Source organism: Trichoderma harzianum, assembly GCF_003025095.1.
Source record: "Trichoderma harzianum CBS 226.95 unplaced genomic scaffold M431scaffold_16, whole genome shotgun sequence".
NCBI lineage: Eukaryota > Fungi > Ascomycota > Sordariomycetes > Hypocreales > Hypocreaceae > Trichoderma > Trichoderma harzianum.
In genome coordinates, this window is record NW_020209264.1 from 479,009 (window position 1) to 496,196 (window position 17,188).

General features: G+C 47.5%; 8 protein-coding genes across 8 annotated transcripts; 4 read left to right on the forward strand and 4 right to left on the reverse strand.

Annotated features, from left to right (window-relative positions):
- Positions 1-874: 874 nt before the first annotated feature.
- On the reverse strand, positions 875-2,609 carry M431DRAFT_499888 (hypothetical protein; the record flags this gene model as incomplete). The annotated part of the gene is made up of 2 exons (XM_024917850.1): positions 875-1,071; positions 1,127-2,609. 2 exons carry the CDS (start codon positions 2,607-2,609, stop codon positions 875-877), a joined length of 1,680 nt encoding a protein of 559 aa, XP_024769549.1.
- A 745-nt stretch (positions 2,610-3,354) lies between these two features.
- M431DRAFT_524359 (hypothetical protein) lies at positions 3,355-4,404 on the reverse strand. The gene is made up of 2 exons (XM_024920571.1): positions 4,179-4,404; positions 3,355-4,116 (listed from the first exon to the last, which is right to left on the reverse strand). The coding sequence occupies exons 1-2, from the start codon at positions 4,248-4,250 to the stop codon at positions 3,394-3,396; spliced, it is 795 nt and encodes a 264-aa protein (XP_024769550.1). The 5' UTR covers positions 4,251-4,404; the 3' UTR covers positions 3,355-3,393.
- A 277-nt stretch (positions 4,405-4,681) lies between these two features.
- On the forward strand, positions 4,682-6,456 carry M431DRAFT_152943 (hypothetical protein). The gene is made up of 5 exons (XM_024912863.1): positions 4,682-5,158; positions 5,223-5,609; positions 5,674-6,042; positions 6,107-6,239; positions 6,296-6,456. The coding sequence occupies exons 1-5, from the start codon at positions 4,832-4,834 to the stop codon at positions 6,406-6,408; spliced, it is 1,329 nt and encodes a 442-aa protein (XP_024769551.1). The 5' UTR covers positions 4,682-4,831; the 3' UTR covers positions 6,409-6,456.
- A 1,453-nt stretch (positions 6,457-7,909) lies between these two features.
- M431DRAFT_499891 (hypothetical protein) lies at positions 7,910-8,953 on the forward strand (the record flags this gene model as incomplete). The annotated part of the gene is made up of 4 exons (XM_024917851.1): positions 7,910-8,119; positions 8,172-8,337; positions 8,395-8,592; positions 8,652-8,953. 4 exons carry the CDS (start codon positions 7,910-7,912, stop codon positions 8,951-8,953), a joined length of 876 nt encoding a protein of 291 aa, XP_024769552.1.
- Positions 8,954-11,033: 2,080 nt separating this feature from the next.
- M431DRAFT_499892 (hypothetical protein) lies at positions 11,034-12,247 on the reverse strand (the record flags this gene model as incomplete). The annotated part of the gene is made up of 3 exons (XM_024917852.1): positions 11,034-11,142; positions 11,208-11,439; positions 11,497-12,247. The coding sequence occupies 3 exons, from the start codon at positions 12,245-12,247 to the stop codon at positions 11,034-11,036; spliced, it is 1,092 nt and encodes a 363-aa protein (XP_024769553.1).
- Positions 12,248-14,117: 1,870 nt separating this feature from the next.
- M431DRAFT_268257 (hypothetical protein) lies at positions 14,118-14,984 on the reverse strand. The gene has a single exon (XM_024913924.1). It carries the CDS (start codon positions 14,855-14,857, stop codon positions 14,387-14,389), a length of 471 nt encoding a protein of 156 aa, XP_024769554.1. The 5' UTR covers positions 14,858-14,984; the 3' UTR covers positions 14,118-14,386.
- Positions 14,985-15,307: 323 nt separating this feature from the next.
- M431DRAFT_499894 (hypothetical protein) lies at positions 15,308-15,481 on the forward strand (the record flags this gene model as incomplete). Its single annotated transcript, XM_024917853.1, has 1 exon — positions 15,308-15,481. One exon carries the CDS (start codon positions 15,308-15,310, stop codon positions 15,479-15,481), a length of 174 nt encoding a protein of 57 aa, XP_024769555.1.
- A 661-nt stretch (positions 15,482-16,142) lies between these two features.
- M431DRAFT_268274 (hypothetical protein) lies at positions 16,143-17,163 on the forward strand. Its single transcript, XM_024913925.1, has one exon. The coding sequence runs from the start codon at positions 16,339-16,341 to the stop codon at positions 16,921-16,923; it is 585 nt and encodes a 194-aa protein (XP_024769556.1). The 5' UTR covers positions 16,143-16,338; the 3' UTR covers positions 16,924-17,163.
- Positions 17,164-17,188: the final 25 nt, after the last annotated feature.

Sequence of the window (17,188 nt, forward strand, 5' to 3'; positions counted from 1 at the left end):
ATTATAACTTAATTTTACATAATTTGTTTTTAAATCTTATTTTAAGAGCTAGGTTAAGCTGAATTCTTAGAATAACTTTACTATAAGATTTTTTTATATATATAATAAAAAATACTAGTGCACTTAGTATTTTTATATTATTTATATAAATAAAAACCTATATCTAAAGTTTCACCTAAGAATCTCTACTATATAACAAAAGACATTAATATTAAATTTTAATATTTATAGCTTAAATAACTACCTTTTAAAATTTAGATATAAATATTTTAAAAATTATTATAAGTATATTTAATAAGAATAAATCCAGTAGTAATTTTTTATTATTTTATTTATTTATATAAAGGGTATTTTAAGCTGTTTTAAAAAGTAGAAGAATTTGAGATTGTCCGGTGCACGGGCCATTACTGTTCAAATAGGAAAAAACTACTGTTCAAATAGGAGGACTCTTTTTTTTAGGTAAATGCCTAAGACTACTCCTAGGACTGGAAGACAGAGAGTAAAGGCTAAAATAGCCGATATAGCTTCTAGTTCGTATAATTTCGTCTATCAGGAGAGAATGAGATTCGAGAGAGGAATAATTGGGGAACTCATTCCATGTTTCCACCCCATAAATTTTGTCCTCATTGTCAGAGTCAGGTACTGCATTGCTTTAATTTATCATATATCTGTTAAAAGATGAAACAGACGTAAATGTAGTTAGATCTTAGAGTAAATAGGCACAGTGAATAATAATTATAGATTTTGAAACTATGGATGCTCAACGAACTTCACACACTTTTGAATTTCGCGTGCATCGGCCTACTAACTGCCTGTTATCTGGGTGCAGAATATGCAGACCAGCTACTGAAACTTTGCCCCATTAACGATGTAGTTAATGCGCCCTCGCCCCATATCGTTCAACAAGATTCCAATATGACTGTGCAGTGGAACGTCGCAGATTTTTGCCCACAAAAATCATCACAATAGCTGTGCACCATACTGCCAAGCCCAAGATGGCGATGAGCACAAAGGCATAACGAAGAGATAGATGATCAATCATGGGGACCACAGCATATCCAAAAGCAAAGCCTAAACATGTTAGCCAATTATCGATAAACAGAGTATCAAGCGTAAATTAACATACCCATCATGTTACGGATCAGGATGGCTGAAACCAGGCCTTCTCCTGCAACTTCTTTGTAGCTATCGAGAATGTAGGTGAATGCAAGATTGGCACCCATCGGAAGGGTGATGGAGATCAGACAGAGGCCGAAAACAACTCCAAACCAATGGATGTGATAGGATGCTCCCACTCCGTAGAGAAGACAGCCAGCGGGGTGCATGACAAGTGCAATAACGCATGTCCAGAGTCGCTGCTCGGGCTCCATAACACCACCATTCCGCCGCGCAAGGCGGAGAGCGAGAAAATCAGCCATCCATCCCGAAAGGAAGCAACCGATGGTGACACCAACGACGCAAGAAAGGTACGTCAGGCCAATATTATTGGCAGAAAAGTTGTACGGCGCGTTACCGAGGATCAGAGCCAAGGAACCGCCAACGACATTGTACCAAGCGAGAATTCCACCTACAAGCAGACCACCAAAGGACATACCAGGAAACATAAAGAGTAGTCGGATTGGTAAGAAGAAAAGTTTAAAGGTGCTTGGCTGTCGCGGGTCACGGAACCCCCAGAACTTCAGTTTCGCCAGGTATGTCTTTGTGCTCTCTTGTTCATCAAATGCAGAAGGCTCAGAAGGCGAGATGGACTGAGAGGTAGATTTATCTTCTCGATCGAGGGACTTCTCGTTGATCTTCTTGTCTGATGTGGCCGGGGTATTGCTTTCGAGATCTTTAGTGGTGTTGGTAATGTTTGCTGGGTCGATGCCGATTGTATCACGCGCGTTGCTGGTATGGTGATCGCGATAAAACATAGTTTCCTCAAAGAAAAAGAATGTTACAACAGTAACACCGCAACCGATGAAAGTCAGGATGTACTGAATCCATCGCCACCCGAGGTCCTGTGCAACATAACCAGAGGCCACTGGCGTCAGAAACGCACCGCACCACAAGGTCCAGCTATAGGCACCCATAAAAAAGCCTCGGTCATGGGTGAAGAAAAGATCTCCGATGATGACTTCGATAAGTGTCTCTTGCGGCGAGGCGACAATACCGAGGAGGATACGGTTGGCAAAGAACTCCCCCTTTGACTTGACGTAGGCAGTCCAGAGAGTGACTGCAGTGGTCAAGACGATGGACACAAGAAGTGTAAGACGTCGGCCATTGCTGAGAGCAAGGCATTGAGTGATCATAGTGCCCCAACCCAAGAAGAGGAAGAGAATGCCATTGCCAGTGCTCAAGTCGGCAATGGAAATGCCCGTATCTTGCTCAATCAAGATGTATGCTGGAGACAATCCTGAAATCATACCAGCAACAAAGAAGCACCACACCATAGCACAGACAATACCCCTAGTCTTGCGCGAGGGAGTCCAGCGTAGAGGGTCATCAGGGTCATTGGTTGGTTGGGGGACAAGGACGATATCTCGAGATTGATGGCCATGCTTGACGTTGAAGATGCCCTGAACATCAACAAGCTGGACGGTCCCAGGGATGGGGATTTCAGATGCCATGGAGATTATTTGATGCAGATAAATGTCGAAGAATGATAGAGAAAGGTATGATTGGCAGTATTGGTAGGAATTAAAAAACCGTTGACTCAACAGATAAGAAGAGTTGTAGACAATTATTATAGAAAGCTTAAGGTAATCATTTATTCTTCCCCATAGACTGGTGAAAGCCTGGGATGATCAAGAGTCTAGTATTGCCAGGTCAATGGGTTGTAATATAGTAGTGCCGGCCAGGGAAGCTTCATTAGCCTTTTGTATTCCCTGTCATCCCTATTATCATCCTAGGAGGTTAGGCTGTTCAACGATAGCCATAACTTTCTACCCCGAGCGCTCGATAGCGCGTTTCTTGGTTCCTAAAAGATAAGACTTCGTAGCGTGAGGCGCTTTACCCCACAAGATAGCTTGTAGGGGCCGGCCCCGGCAAGGTTGAGTCTCGGCCCCCCGCCGACCTCCAATGTCTTTCCGGGGTATCGGATAAGCTTTGGGAATCTATGAGTGAAGCCATGACTTACACGTGCTTTAATGAAGGTAAACATGATTGCAAAGGGTTCACTTTTTATGCGACGCCGGATATATGCGCAGACCAGCATCAGACCTTGAGCCCGCTCTCCAAAAGCCGGTTGACGCGGAATATCTTATGTGCTTGAACTGTGATCACTATCATAAGCTGAGAGATAGATATACAGCATCTTGCAGTTTCATAGGGATATGATTCATATTGCCTAATTTATAATACATTTTATGCTTTCAATGATTAATGCAATTATTTTTTGTCTTTTTTATTCTATCATCTACCATTGACTTGGCTAATTTCCGAGGCAAACTTGGACCGGTTGGCTTCATCAATTGCTTGGCGTACTACCTTTGCGTTCTGAAGGACCGTGGGCGCGTCAGAGTGAAGGCAGATACTAAAGGGTCTGCCGTCAAAGCCAAAGCTGAACTTGTTCCCGTTAATGTCCTTCCCACTATCAGTCATTGCCGCCCCAAATGCCCGTTCATAACAGAGCTCTGGTGTAGCCTGTCGAGATTGTGCAACAGGCACAAGTTTTCCTTCTGGTGAATAATCTATGTCGACATAAACCTCTCCTTGAAACGGAATGCCCATCTCCTTACACATTGCCTCTTGTTCGGGATTCTGAGAGGCATAAACGGGCACCTTGAATGTCGCACATGCCTCCAATACAGCTCTCATGATGCCCAGGTCTCTTTGCATGTAGAAAAAGAGTTCTCCATGAGGTTTGATGTGAGACAGCTCTACGCCCTCGGCATCTAGCATGGCTTTGAGAGAACCAACTTGGTAAAGAACCATGGCGTACATATCATTGACGTCGATTTCCATCTTTCTTCGACCGAAACCAAACAAGTCTTGCAATCCGGGGTGAGCACCAGCTCTAACACCGTGTTTTTTACAAAGACGAATAGTCTTGAGCATAATGGAGGGATCACCAGCATGAAAGCCGCAAGCAATATTTGCAGCATCAATGAATGGCATCAGCTCTTCGTCGGGGCCCTAATGTCCATGTTAGTGAGAGCTGCATAATTGGACTAAAGAGGGCGTGAATGTGAACTTACCATCTTCCATCGCCCAAAGCCTTCTCCCATATCGGCATTGATTTCATACTTGCGAGCGAGTCCTGGCGCCATGGTTTCGAAATGAGATAACGCCAAAGACGCCTGAAAATGCTTGGAAACAAGGATGCCGACAATGCAGACGTTCTGACTTTTAGGGTTCGATACGGACCCTCATGAATAATGTCATCCGTTGCCACAATTCATCGCAAATTTCCAATTACACCACCCCTCTTTCCTGTCCCGACATGCATATCCTAGTGTAGCCGATGATCCTGTTGATCGGGTGGTGGCGGTGGGTGGGTCGAAGTTGGGGTAGAAAGAAATTGGGGGAGAAAGAAGTTGGGGGAGAAATTCAAAAGAGGAAATTACCAGAGAAGGAAATGCAGAAGGGGAGAAAATGATAACGAGGAGAATGAGACGCCTTGATTCCCGAGCGAAACTATGGTTCGGCTTGCAATGTGGTAGATGCTAATAATTAGAAATCAAATTGTAGACGAATTGTTTTCGCATTGAATATGGAAACGTTGCTGACATCGCCGCTGGTGCACTATGAAGAAACATTAAAACCAGGCTCTGTGAATCATCGTTGAACTTCCATCCCTGTCTAATTCAGTACCGCTTCAGTTCCGCTTATCTTCATCAGAACATTCACCATGGGCTCTATCTCAGAATCCCAATACTCAGACTTCCGCAGTGAAGTGGTGGCTGGCCTAGCTTTCTACACGCCAAAGCAGAGAGTACCAGTCGGCACGGCGATTCTCGATCCTAAGAATGGTGTTACCGAGAAATCCGTTGCTCCTGCATTCCGACCGATCTCAATCCGGAGCCTCACGTTCCAGAATCGCATTTGGGTTGCCCCGATGTGCATGTATAGCTGCCAAGATGGCATGTTCAGTGACTTTCACGTAGCCCACTATGGACAGTGGGCAATGAGAGGGTCTGCTTTAATCCATTTGGAAGCGACTGCAGTGACAGCCAGAGTAGGCCAATTTCCTATTCACCGATGTTATAAGACTATGGAGACGTATTAATTAACCAAAACAGGGCCGTAATACTCCCCAGGATGCCGGTATTTGGTCTGACAATCATATTGCTCCTCTAAAGAGAATTGTTGACCTCATCCACTCTCAATCTCAAAAGGTCGCAATTCAGCTCCAGCACGCCGGCCGCAAAGGCAGCGTCACTCCGCCATGGCTGGGTCTCCGTCTTGTTCCTGACGAATTTGATGGGTACGCCAACCAGGTTCAGGGTCCTACTGCTGAGCCCTGGAATGAGAACTATGCAACCCCTGGAGAGATGTCAGAGGACGAGATTCTTGAGACCATCGAAGCCTACGGCCAAGCTGCGCGCAGGGCTGTTGAGGCTGGTGTTGATGTGATTGCCGTTCATGGAGCTCATGGATATTTACTACACTCATTCGCATCACCAGCGGTAAGACTATTGATCACGTTTCATCAAAGCCATCGTTAGAAGTAATGCTTATACCAGTGAGCAGACAAATAAACGGCAAGATCAATGGGGTGGAAGCTTTGAGAACCGCACCCGAATCGGGGTGGAGATCATTCGTGCTATACGACGCAATATTCCAGAGGACATGCCCGTCTTCTGGAAGATTTCAGCCGTAGACTGGCTACCAAAGGGAGAAGGATGGGAGCTGGAGGATACTCTGCGATACATCCCTATCCTTGCCGCAGAAGGCGTGGATCTTTTTGATGTCTCAAGCGGAGGCACCGACCGGAGACAGCAGGTTCAGCTTGGCCAACAATACCAAGTCCCATTCGCCAAGGCTGTCAAGGATCTCAAGCTGCCAAACGTATTCGTGGCTGCTGTTGGCTGGATTCGGGATGCCGACACTGTTCATGATGTATAAAGTTCCCTGATTTCCCGTCTTATGAGTTTGATGACTGGCCGACTAACTACTTCGATAGATCTTGAGTAATGGAAAAGCCGATGTCGTGCACGTCGCACGAGAGTTTTTGCGTGATCCTAACTTTGTCCAGCGAGTCGCACTCGCAACAGGCACTGAAGTTACTTGGGTTGATCAGTATCACCGCGCTCCCAGTAAGTGGCCCATCCTATAGTCTATCGAGTCCGTTCTGCCTAACAAGGATTTTTAGTGAACCGAAAATATGTCGAGTCTACGACGACGATCACAACAGACGCGAAAGTGTCGAAAGATGTCATTCGATCGCACGATGATCAGGTATCAAACAAGTTAGCTTCTAAGTAGGATAAAACTTTAGATAATAGCTCATTGAACCAAAAAGAAAGTGCAAGCTCATCGGTCTAGGCGGTACTCATAATGGTGAACATGGACCTAATGGTTTAGAGAATTGTTCGCAGAGAGTGATTACGAACTCTTCAAACATGCGTCTTATGTGTATCCAAATGGTGAGATGAGTACACACGCACTGCATACAATTAAGAACAGTCTCATACCAACTTTATCCAGCTATTTCTGGATTCTTAACTGCAGAGTTCACTCGTAACAAACGCTAATATCGCTAACATCGCCATTCCAACAGCCTGACCAGAGCAATCTGATGCTGGTAAGCATATCATTAAGCGCTAAGATTCAGGCGCGACACGACGCTACAAACACTTGAATACAGTGCCCTTTATACAACACCTATCTGAGTTCATAATTTTTATGTTGACCAAATTGAACGAAGTCTTTTCGATTCATTAGAATACCAAAATAATCATACAATCACAATTTACCAAGACATGTTTATAACGCCAAGTCAATTGAAGATGTCGGATACACAGGACACAGATAGTAAGCTGTAACGGCTTGGAGGGCGTGTTAGCAATGTATCCGAAAAGTGCGTCGGAAACCGATCCTTGATCGTGATTATTAGGCTGCAATGAACTACTGGTGGCAGATGATGTGAATACTGGAGCCATAGTGTCAGCCAGCCACGGTTTATTGCTTATACCAATAGAAGAACCGAAGATCTTAGCCAGAGCACTCGCATATGCAATGCAACCTCTGTCCGATATTGCTGATTGGTTTACCCGAAAGCACAGCCGCACAGCTACGGTTGACATGAACCCCCCACCCAGCATCAAACCCAGGACAGGTGTTTCCGAAGTGAAGAGGGCAATCAATAAGACCTTGGATATAGAAATTTAACAGCGCGATTGCTTTTGAAGCAGCAAGAAAAAAAAGTATAAGAATGACTTTTTGTCACCAAAAAAAAAAAAAAAAAAAAAAACCCCGGCAAATGAACACTGGAAGTCAAACAGCACGGTGTCTAGAATCATTACACGATCTGTCACATATACAGCAATCAGTTTTATGAAAAATAATATGACGTGGTTACAGTCTCCTTGTCCAGCCAATCGTACAGATGAAACTTGCAACGGGAATTTTTGAAGCTCTCCAGCTCTCCCAATGCAGCTGAGATGGACCATCGGCTCCTCCATTCGTATAGCTGCATCCACACACACCCCTCAGCTCCCCACAATCTCAATTAGGACTTTCACTTAATATATTCTATAGGTGGTGAGTATTCCACATCATACATGCGAATGATGAATGCCTGCAACAGAAGACAAATCTCATCGAGTAGGTTAGGGGCTTCGACGTATATGTAGAGTGATGCCCAGGACCTACAATATATAAATAGGCTGGCTAAGCCGCTCCTCATGATTTCCATTTCCTACACAATCATTTCGTATCCAAAAGACAATATCTTTCCAATAGTCGAAAATTTATACAAGCAGCTATGGCTACTCCGTTTGTCATCAATGCTAGGACCGCGGTTGCCGCTACGGCGACATCTACTGCTACATCTCGCGTATATTTCCAGGATACTGAGAACGGCATCCGTGAAGTCACTTATGACAATGGAAATTGGACCGTATCCAACGATGTGTTATTCTCTGCCAAGCGTTCCACTCCACTTGCTGTTATCAGTTGGGATGAGGGAAAACAGGTGATCCCCTTAATCACGCTGTATTTAGGGGGGAATATTGACAGAATTGTAGGTTCGGATCTACTGTGTTTCTTCTGAGGGTTTGCTTCAAGAGTGGTGCGGTGTCAACGGGCACTGGGGTCCAGGTTACCTCACAGATTTGGGGGTGCGCGTGGCATCAAACACTTCTATCGCTGCTACAAACTGGGATGGAACGTCTATTCGGGTCTATTGCCAAGGTAATGCTACAGCATAACAGGTCATTGTGGCATGAACTAATTTAGTACTCTTGATAGAGGAGAGCTCAAATGCTATTCAAGAATACTGCGTCGGCCATCCCTGGAAGAGAGGTGCTACCCTCCCAATAGCTGACTCAGGATCCAACCTCGCGGCCTTGTCATTTAAGGACGGCGGCAAAGTCCATTTGAGAGTTTACTACCAAGCTCCAGATCTTAGTCTAAGGGAGCACTGTTATTATGGCGGCTGGTCTGAAGGTAAGAAATCATCATGCTATACTATTTCGGGTGTAAATAAACTAATGATATCATTACAGGCGGCTTTAGCCCTGGAGTTGCGATCAAGAGTTCTGCGATTGCTGCCACTTCGTGGGGTGAAGCTGTAGATGGCGTGCAGCTCCGTGTGTTCTGGCAGGACAATCATGGGCTGCTGAGAGGCTATAGGTGGTCTAGGGGGTGGGAGTCTGCAGGATCTTTAAATCCCATGCCAGTTGGTACACAGATTTCTGCGACCAACTGGGATAATGGAAGCAGTGTTAGAGTGTACTACCAGGCGAATGATGGTACCATCTCGGAAGAGGTCACTCATAGCTTGACAACCACTATTATTCAAGTCTAGATAGAACATGGCCCTACTGAAGGCTCTTGAAATTGCACGTATTATAATCTGTCGAGCTAAATTGATTAATAGCATTGAGGAGCTCACAACTCAGAATATATTCCAATTTGCTCCCGCGACGTGATCATTTCCAATGGGGCCATCATATGATTCCGCTTCAGAAGCGTGATCAGGTCGGCAATTCCAAAGTCACAGTAGATATATAGAATCTATAGATATCCAGACAATTCTAATGTCCTTTCCAAACAAGAATCCTCACACCGCTTATCGAGAGGATTTAACCAGAGCACACTCGTGTCAATTATAGCTCCCTTCAACATCAGCATTCCGCGCGAACAACTTTCACAAACCTCTCTTTTTGGACACTCAGCTACCTGAGAAGATAAGAATAATTGAGCAAATATCAGTTTTAGGTGGGAAAATACAGCTTTTCCCACCTACAGAACATCCATGAAAATTTATCTCATTCTCAGTTACGTTTGATAGTTTATATATTGCTTCCAGTAAAGCCTATCCCTCCAGAATATAACGTAGTATTTCATTTACTGAAAAGCATATGGGGAAATATTGTATAACGATGGCTTCTCAAGGGGGAAAAAAAAATCCATTATATCTTAGGACGGTGGTACCTTTGCGGTGTTCGTATCAAAATCTACACAATGAGATATCCACGAGATATTTTGCGCCAGACTTACTAGAAAGAAACGCGTATATAAAACCAAATTTGACATCTTACCATTGAGCATGCACTTAAAGTTATATTAAGGTAAGACACTACTATCAAATTCCGCATATGATCTCGGCCGAATTTGCCAATTGCTTCCGAGGAGGCGACATACTTTTAGATATCTGACATAAGTCAATAGTATGGGTTTGCCCTTTTAGAAAAGTCGCCAAGACACAATAATGGAAGCCTAATTCTCATTTCCTTCTATCTCCTGGCTACCCAAGACTAGAAATCGTCTGCACACCCATACCGTATACTTGAAGATACAATTATCTACTTCGTCAACCACCCCTATATCCTCACCACTCCTAATGACCGGCCAGTGGCAACTATCACGACTAAGGAATAAAACCAACTCAGCTTCTCCAAAAGTTACTTCGCCTATGACTACGCTTTTACGTACATAAGCTCCCATTTTGGAGAGAGCAAGGTGTATGACTCGCGCTCATGAATCAGTCTGCAGTTGAAGCTAACTAAGCGTATTTCGCTCTCCGTCCCAAACACATCCGTGCTTTTGGCTTCCTCTTAGTGTTTTAAAATAATTACGAAGTAATCGCCTCAGTATCCCTATTCAACCCGAAGCACCAGGGGGGGAGTGGTGCTTGCATGGAGGAAAAACGTGGCTGGTCTAATCCATGATCCAACGGGAACGCTCCCGGTGGTTCCCTAGTGAGTTTCGTGGGGGGAAGGGTGAAGAATCACATGAAGCTAGCAAGAAGTTGTACAGTACTCGGCTAGTCAAAACGGACGCCTGAACTTCGCAGCCAACTTGGGGGTTGGTGTGTGTTTTAGCTTGCCGAGTGCCGCCTATTGTCTCAACTGCACGAACCCTGACGAGACACAAAGGATTGGATCTTATATTGCTGCCTGTTGAGCATACGGGGGGTTGCGGGGACAGCTATTCCGGGGCAACGGGGGATTGGAGAAGTGGCTGATTTAAGATGCTCTGTTGGGCTAGGTGCATTAGGTGGAACAAAGTCGTATGATGGAGCCAGCTGGAGCTGTAATTCGACGATCCGCACTACTGTTCGCTGCTCGTAAACTAAATAGCAGTAGCACGAAGTTCCACACTGGTGTTTTCCAGATGAAGAATAAGCTGCAGAAGTGAAAACAGCAGTGTAAGCAGAGCTCGGCTAAAGAAGTATTCTGCATTTTGCCGGAATATTTATGGACTAGCCAACGGCATATCAGGCATTCGGTCGATCGATAGATCAGAAAATGCGAGTCTGCCGGACCTCAACTAACATGGTTCATAAGAGTGTGCATGTATTAGACTAGAGGCGTATTACACTCCTTTGCATGGGCAGAATATCTGGAAGCTCCTTATGTAACTCGATACGGCATGGTCGAATGCTATTCCAGCTGGCTAGCATCGAGTTGCCACTTTTCATCTTCCAGAAGAGCCTTCAAATGGCCATCCAGCCACTTCACATCCTCTTTGCTCTCACCTGGACCACCGGCCCTAGACCTTTTGTTAGTTTTGTGTACAGAAAGTTCCCACATACTGTTGGCTCTTATTGAACATACCAGTGGCCCCATACGGATGGGAATGGAATACACTTTCCAATACCCTTTGTCATATGCTGCACCTCATACTCCGAATCTTCCGGCGGGAAATAGAGGTCCGTCTTGCCTGGAAGGACTAACGTTTTAGCTTTGATGCTCTTCATTGCTAGCTCAAAGTTCTTATTGTAAGGTTCCTGGTCTGAGCTGTCTGCAGCCTGCCACGTGTGAAGCATGGTGAGAAGATTCTCAGGGTCTAGATGGGGAGCGTCAGCAAGGACATGTACAATTCTCGACAAGCTGCTAAGCAAACCTTTTTTCAGGGCCCAGTCCTCCCAAAAGTTGATCATGAAATCCTCAAGGTTCTTGTATCCCAGCTCCGTCTCATACAGCTTTTCCCGATAGAAGGCCTGACTGAATCCCCAACCAGCGTATACACGACCAAAGGCCTTCAATCCAGTGACCCTTTCTTCCTGAGTCCACGCCCGATACGTCTGCGCTAACTCGCCGGCCGCGCTACCAGCGGAAGATGCCCCCTTGGCGGCGAGTAGTGCGCTCTTGACGCCTTCGAGAAAGACCTGGTTATGCAGCGATGTGCGCGCACTCCCGCAAAACGGCACGCCCAGATCCATGAAGTCGGGATACTGCGTCAGCCACTGATACGTTTGCCCGGCGCCCATGCTCCACCCAAGCACCATTCGAGCGTGTTTGACGCCAAGTTCCTCGGTTACAAGACGATACTGTGCCGTAACATTATCCTTTACGGTGATGTTGGGAAACGGTCTGAGCGGCTCTCGGTGAGTATTGGATGGACTACTGGACTGTCCATTGCCGAACAAAGCCGGGACAATAATGAAGTATTTGCGGGGATTGAGAGCTTTGTCTTCGCCAACAAGCCATTCGTTGTCTGAGATGGCACCGCTGAACCACGAGGGGTAGATGATGGCGGGAGACGAGGCATCGCCAAAAGTCTTGTAGGCGATGAAAGCATCTGGAAGGGTCTCGCCAGAGACGAGCTTGAAGTCTCCTAGCTTGAAGGTCTTGTAATCTAATTCACTTCCCATGGTTGTTACTTATCGCCACGACACGGGCAGGTTCTTGTTCTTGGATGAAGAGCTGAAGCTGAAGCTCTGCGGGGAAGAGACATTAATTGCTTCAATCACCAGGGTTTCACGAGGGTTTTCCGAGGCAAGCCGAATAAAAGCGCAGCCAGTGCTGGAATTGAGACATGCGTCGCAACCATTTTTTTGGAGAATGGCACGGATAATGGTACCTCTTTTGATGAGATCTGTATTGAGGAGGGCGTGAGTGAGGGGAAGCTCCTCAGTTACACCACGGCGTTTTGGGCACGTGAGGTGCCATGAGCCGTGTATGTTGATCTGGTTGCTAACTGTGGAAAAGTATTGGCGAAACAGCTATCAAACTGAAGGCTCAACGCAACTGGTCGGTGATGCCATTGAGACTTTCATGATGGCAGTGATGTAAGCACCTCTCACGGCATTGGTAGATCTGACATCTACTATAATACTCGGTAGTACAGAGCGTATGAGTGGGTGTCGTCAATAATCCGAGCAACTCGCAATAAGTGACACCGGCTCCGACTCCGGACAGCAGAGTTCATTGGTAATTTGTCTCTCTTACTTGTTGCTTCCTCTCCAATGAGTCCCTCTTACACTCTTTCAGCACATCAATAGAACAAATACGCTAGAGTCGAGTCAAAGAATTGTAATCTTCACGGCGAAAAAAATTCCCGATCGGTCCGTCCCGTCAGCAGCCACATACCACAAGACACAGCTAAACGAGTGTTGACAATCGCCGTACTCTGAGTGCCTGTGTATAAGTGAGAGGCATGGTGAGCAATAAGCTGACATGAGAGAAAATTTTCACTGGATTCCAGCGAGATGCTCATTTTACCAGCTGACAGAGAAACCTCCTTTCCCATCTCGAATCCCAATTTCCTGGGTCTAGTGCTCTGTAGCGCGGGCCGAGTCGAGAGTCCGTGGCGTCGCCGCGGCCGGTGCTGACGATGCAGGCATTCTAGCGCAAATTGCTGCATTCTCTCCCCGTTCTCTATTCCAACTCAGGTTGGACCATCTTACAATAGACGTCTAGAAGGATGAAATGGAACAATGAAACGTGGTATCCCTCGTGGGCGACATGGAGGATGATTCATCCAACAGCACGGAGAAACTTTCAGGGTGAATGAATATTAGTATAGCACAGGGTTGATGCTGAGGGTGTTGGCTAGATGAACAAGTGGTAGTTCAGCCGGCGCCTTTTTTGCTTCTGCTTCAAGGGTGAAAGGCAGTGACAGGCACCATGCCGCACGATAGATGAAAGGCTGGCGGTTTGAGAATGGCCATGGTTGACATGGTTGACAGCACTGTCGCTGTGATGGTGTCCTACTTTCTGCTTGGCATCTTAGCGCCAACTTGCATCCGTCTTGGATTGCACACCTGGAGAATTCAGCCCCCAGATGATGGCTTAATACAGCAGGCAGGCTCAGAAAGGGAGGGAGGAAAAATAGAATGGCCTGCTCCGTATTACTCCGTGATGCTGTAAAGATGCTGCCTAGGCTGATGGCATGACGTCCAATTCGACTTTCCTTTCCAGTCTTTGAGCTGCCACTATCATGCTCAGTGTCGTGTGGTGAGCAAGCAGCCATCCAACCAGCAAAAACGAGCTGCTGCTCCCTCTCGCCCGGAGTCTGTTGGCTCTCCGCAGTTCATGTCATCTCCCGCAGGCTGTGTGAGTGGACACTGAATAGCGTTCTGAGTGCCTGGGGTTAATGAAGCGGGATGCTGCTAGAGTTGGCCCACTCCACTCTCTGAGCGGAGGCTGTCTTGTTTTTCTTTCGTCTTGAGTTTTGGGTCCGAGCCGCTAGCTGCACTTGTACATATACTCGTACAGTAGGATTCTCAAGTGGATAGACGGGGCACATCATTTTAGCTGCCAGCGAGCCGTAGAGGGTTAAAAAATCTGATCAAGACCAAAGTTGACCTCGGCCAAGGGGGAGGGCACAAGGCCGCCATTGGTGAGCTCGGCGAGAAAGGAATTTCGATGCAAATTGACGCCGGCATGGCATTGGTGGTGGCTGCGGGGCGTCGTCACCCACGAGATATTGTCCAATTTCCTTGCCGCGTTGTGTGTGAGATGCCAGTGCTCAGGCACGGACTGCTGTTGGCTGTGGCGTTATACGAGATTCAGAGAGAAGAAACGGCACAGACAAGATGAAGTACGAGTAGTAGGTAGTCTACTGAGCCATCATGGACGACGATGATGTTTGAATCCGCGGTGAGATGATCAGCCTGCAGGGGATCCGGCCGGGATACTGTATTGTAATACTGAATTAGCAGCAAGTTAGCAACGCCTCTGCCTCTCTCTGCAGCATCGCATCTGACAGTCAGCTTGACCGATCCCATCACCATGGACACTGCTAACTGCTCCCGCTCTAGCCTCGCAACGGCACGGACTAACACATTCACTCCGTACGTGCTAGTGCCAGTAATCCGGTCTAAAAGTCTGTAGCATTGAGCTGCCAAGGACGGACTGGCGGGGGAGCTGCGAGAGATGCAGGGAATGGAGACGAAAAGCCATGATGGGATGACCTGACCTGAGCTTTGGGGACGTGCCCCGGTCTGTGCATATTGCGGATAATCAGATGCTGGAAGCATGTGAAAGCACCAAACCCGCTAGAACGCCACGTTTTGCTGCCGACAGCCACACCGCGGCAGATACGTAATAGTGCGGCTCGTGGAGAAATAAAGGGGATTGTGAGATTAAAAATTTTTACTAACATGGAGTTGTTGGAAATGCGAGGCTCGATTACGAGAGTACAGTAGCGAAGCAAGCCGAGGAACCGCCTAAGATACTTGCGCTGTAGCTCCAATACTTCAGTGCACTAATACTGCTAGCGGAATGAATCGCTTAATTCCATAAAGCGTGCCTGGTAGGACTCATCGTCCGGCGCTGGTATACAGTACCTGCTCCCCCATACTGTCGCTCTCCCAGCTGCTTAGAGCAGGTACTTACCCAGTGGCCTGACTCGAGCCTGTTGCTAACAATAATTGGCGTCACGTTATCAAAATTCTGCAATCCCTCACCGCAGGGCTGACTGCCCGGCTATGTTCGGAAAAGGACACAAGCACAAGAGGAGCATCACAGCAGGCAGGGATTCTCTCCAGGGATTCCAGTCACCCATGACGCCGGCGAACCTGGGCTTCGGCTGTCGTCTCTTTGGCGACTCTAGAGGTGAGCTAGTGAGCTATCGTTTCACCCTTCTTGTGACGGATGGCTGAAGCGGCGCGAAGGAAGCCCCAAGGAGGGCAGATCCGCGGTGCTGTCACATCGAGGGATGCAACGGCAGCTCTCATTCATCCTCTGGCTCTGCTCTGGCTCATCTCCATCACCGGGGGCTTGTCGCGCATTCGACTGCTGACATGATGACAAAAAGCTGTTACTGGTCTTTAATAGCCTCGCAGAATCGCATTGCCACTCGACGCCCTGCCAGTCGCTGTTCTTGTTGGTCTAAACGACTGGGGGAAGCCACAGACACCCCCGGAAAACAGCTGATTCGCCATCCTGGTTGGCTGGCTGAATCGTTAACGCTGGCCCCGTCTCTCTCGGAATCGCACCCCGCAGCCGCATGGCTCGTTGGTGCGGAGAGACACGTTCTGCCAGTGCTCCCCCCGGTACCTGCGTCTCCTCTCCCGCCTACTCGCCCGTCATCGTCTTTTTTCGCATGGAAAACTCAATTGCTTTGAGGATAGGATACGCTGTGTGTCAAGTCAGTGCATGAATTTGCGTCGGATTCGCTCCCGTTGTTCCGGGTCCGTATCGGCAACTAGCAAGTAACTGAAACCGCAGCAGTTCGTGGCAAGACATGCAGCCGCGCGTTGCAACATTGCATGCTAGACTCTGCATGGACTTGCATGTCGAGAACCCGGACGCTGTAAGCGTGCAAGTTCTCTGATATTACCCTGACTCTGCACCGAGTACACGTACACGGAGACATGCAGCTCTGGCAGACTACTCGTACAAGTACGGGTATTCGTATGGCTGGCACGCACAAATAAGGCATACGGCAAGGACTTGCATCCCTCATCGGGTAAAAAGTCTCACACGATATGCAGACAGACCCGGATGAAGAGGCGCCATGGCCAAAGGTTGTCCAGGGGGGTCCGAGATAGTCCCGCACAACATCAGCTCGCACCTATCAAAAAACTACGTAACCCTTCCTCCGGCCAATTGGGTCCTAGGCGGACCAGTGGCGCTGTGGCGTCTGGTCCAGCGAAATTGGGGCCCCGACTGGAGGGTCTGGAGGGTCTGGAGGGTCTGGAGGGTCTGGAGGGTCTGCAAGGCCAAAATCTCTTCCCCAAGGCTAGCACCACCACTTGGGGCACTTGGGGGAATGGAACTCACCAACAAGCTTCTTTCAAACAAGTCCTCGTACTGCTACCGCCACGAGTGCGAGTTCATATTGGACATGGGTCCCGTAGCGTCCCCATCGAAGCCTCTCCATTTATATCCAAGTGCGAAGACATCCTTTGTACCAAGTGCTCGCACACGGACGCTACCAACGCCTTCAAGCGGAGGATACACTCTCGGTCCGGTTTTTTTCCCCAAGCTATCGTCTGTCCCAGTCCGCAGCTGGCCTAGGCATACATCGTATGCTCTCTTTGAATTTAATTTTCATTTCAAAACCTCCTTGGAAGCAACTGGCTTGCATTCGAGAACCTGAAAGATCCTTTGACTCAGGAGCTTGTCCCGGCCAGCACACCTAGGGCCACCACCCTTGTCGACCATCAACACCCGTCGCTTCTCCTCCTCTCAGCTCCTCCCCCAGCTCGAGTCAACAAGCGAGAAAGCACTTCTTCCGGTTCCCTGTCGACTGAGCAAATCACTTCTCGCATCCTTCTACCTACGTCTGCGTACATCTCCTGTTTTTTGTTGACCCCGCGGGGAACCAGACACCACATTCTCTTCTTCTACACCATCTCGGGTCT

Coding starts and splice junctions, on each gene's coding strand:
- M431DRAFT_524359 (XM_024920571.1), bottom strand. CDS start 4,250: ATGGCGCCAGGACTCGCTCGCAAGTATGAAATCAATGCCGATATGGGA. Junction 4,117..4,178: donor GCTTTGGGCGATGGAAGATG/GTAAGTTCACAT, acceptor CATGGACATTAG/GGCCCCGACGAAGAGCTGAT.
- M431DRAFT_152943 (XM_024912863.1), top strand. CDS start 4,832: ATGGGCTCTATCTCAGAATCCCAATACTCAGACTTCCGCAGTGAAGTG. Junction 5,610..5,673: donor ACTCATTCGCATCACCAGCG/GTAAGACTATTG, acceptor ACCAGTGAGCAG/ACAAATAAACGGCAAGATCA. Junction 6,043..6,106: donor ATGCCGACACTGTTCATGAT/GTATAAAGTTCC, acceptor CTACTTCGATAG/ATCTTGAGTAATGGAAAAGC.
- M431DRAFT_268257 (XM_024913924.1), bottom strand. CDS start 14,857: ATGCTTCCAGCATCTGATTATCCGCAATATGCACAGACCGGGGCACGT.
- M431DRAFT_268274 (XM_024913925.1), top strand. CDS start 16,339: ATGGCCAAAGGTTGTCCAGGGGGGTCCGAGATAGTCCCGCACAACATC.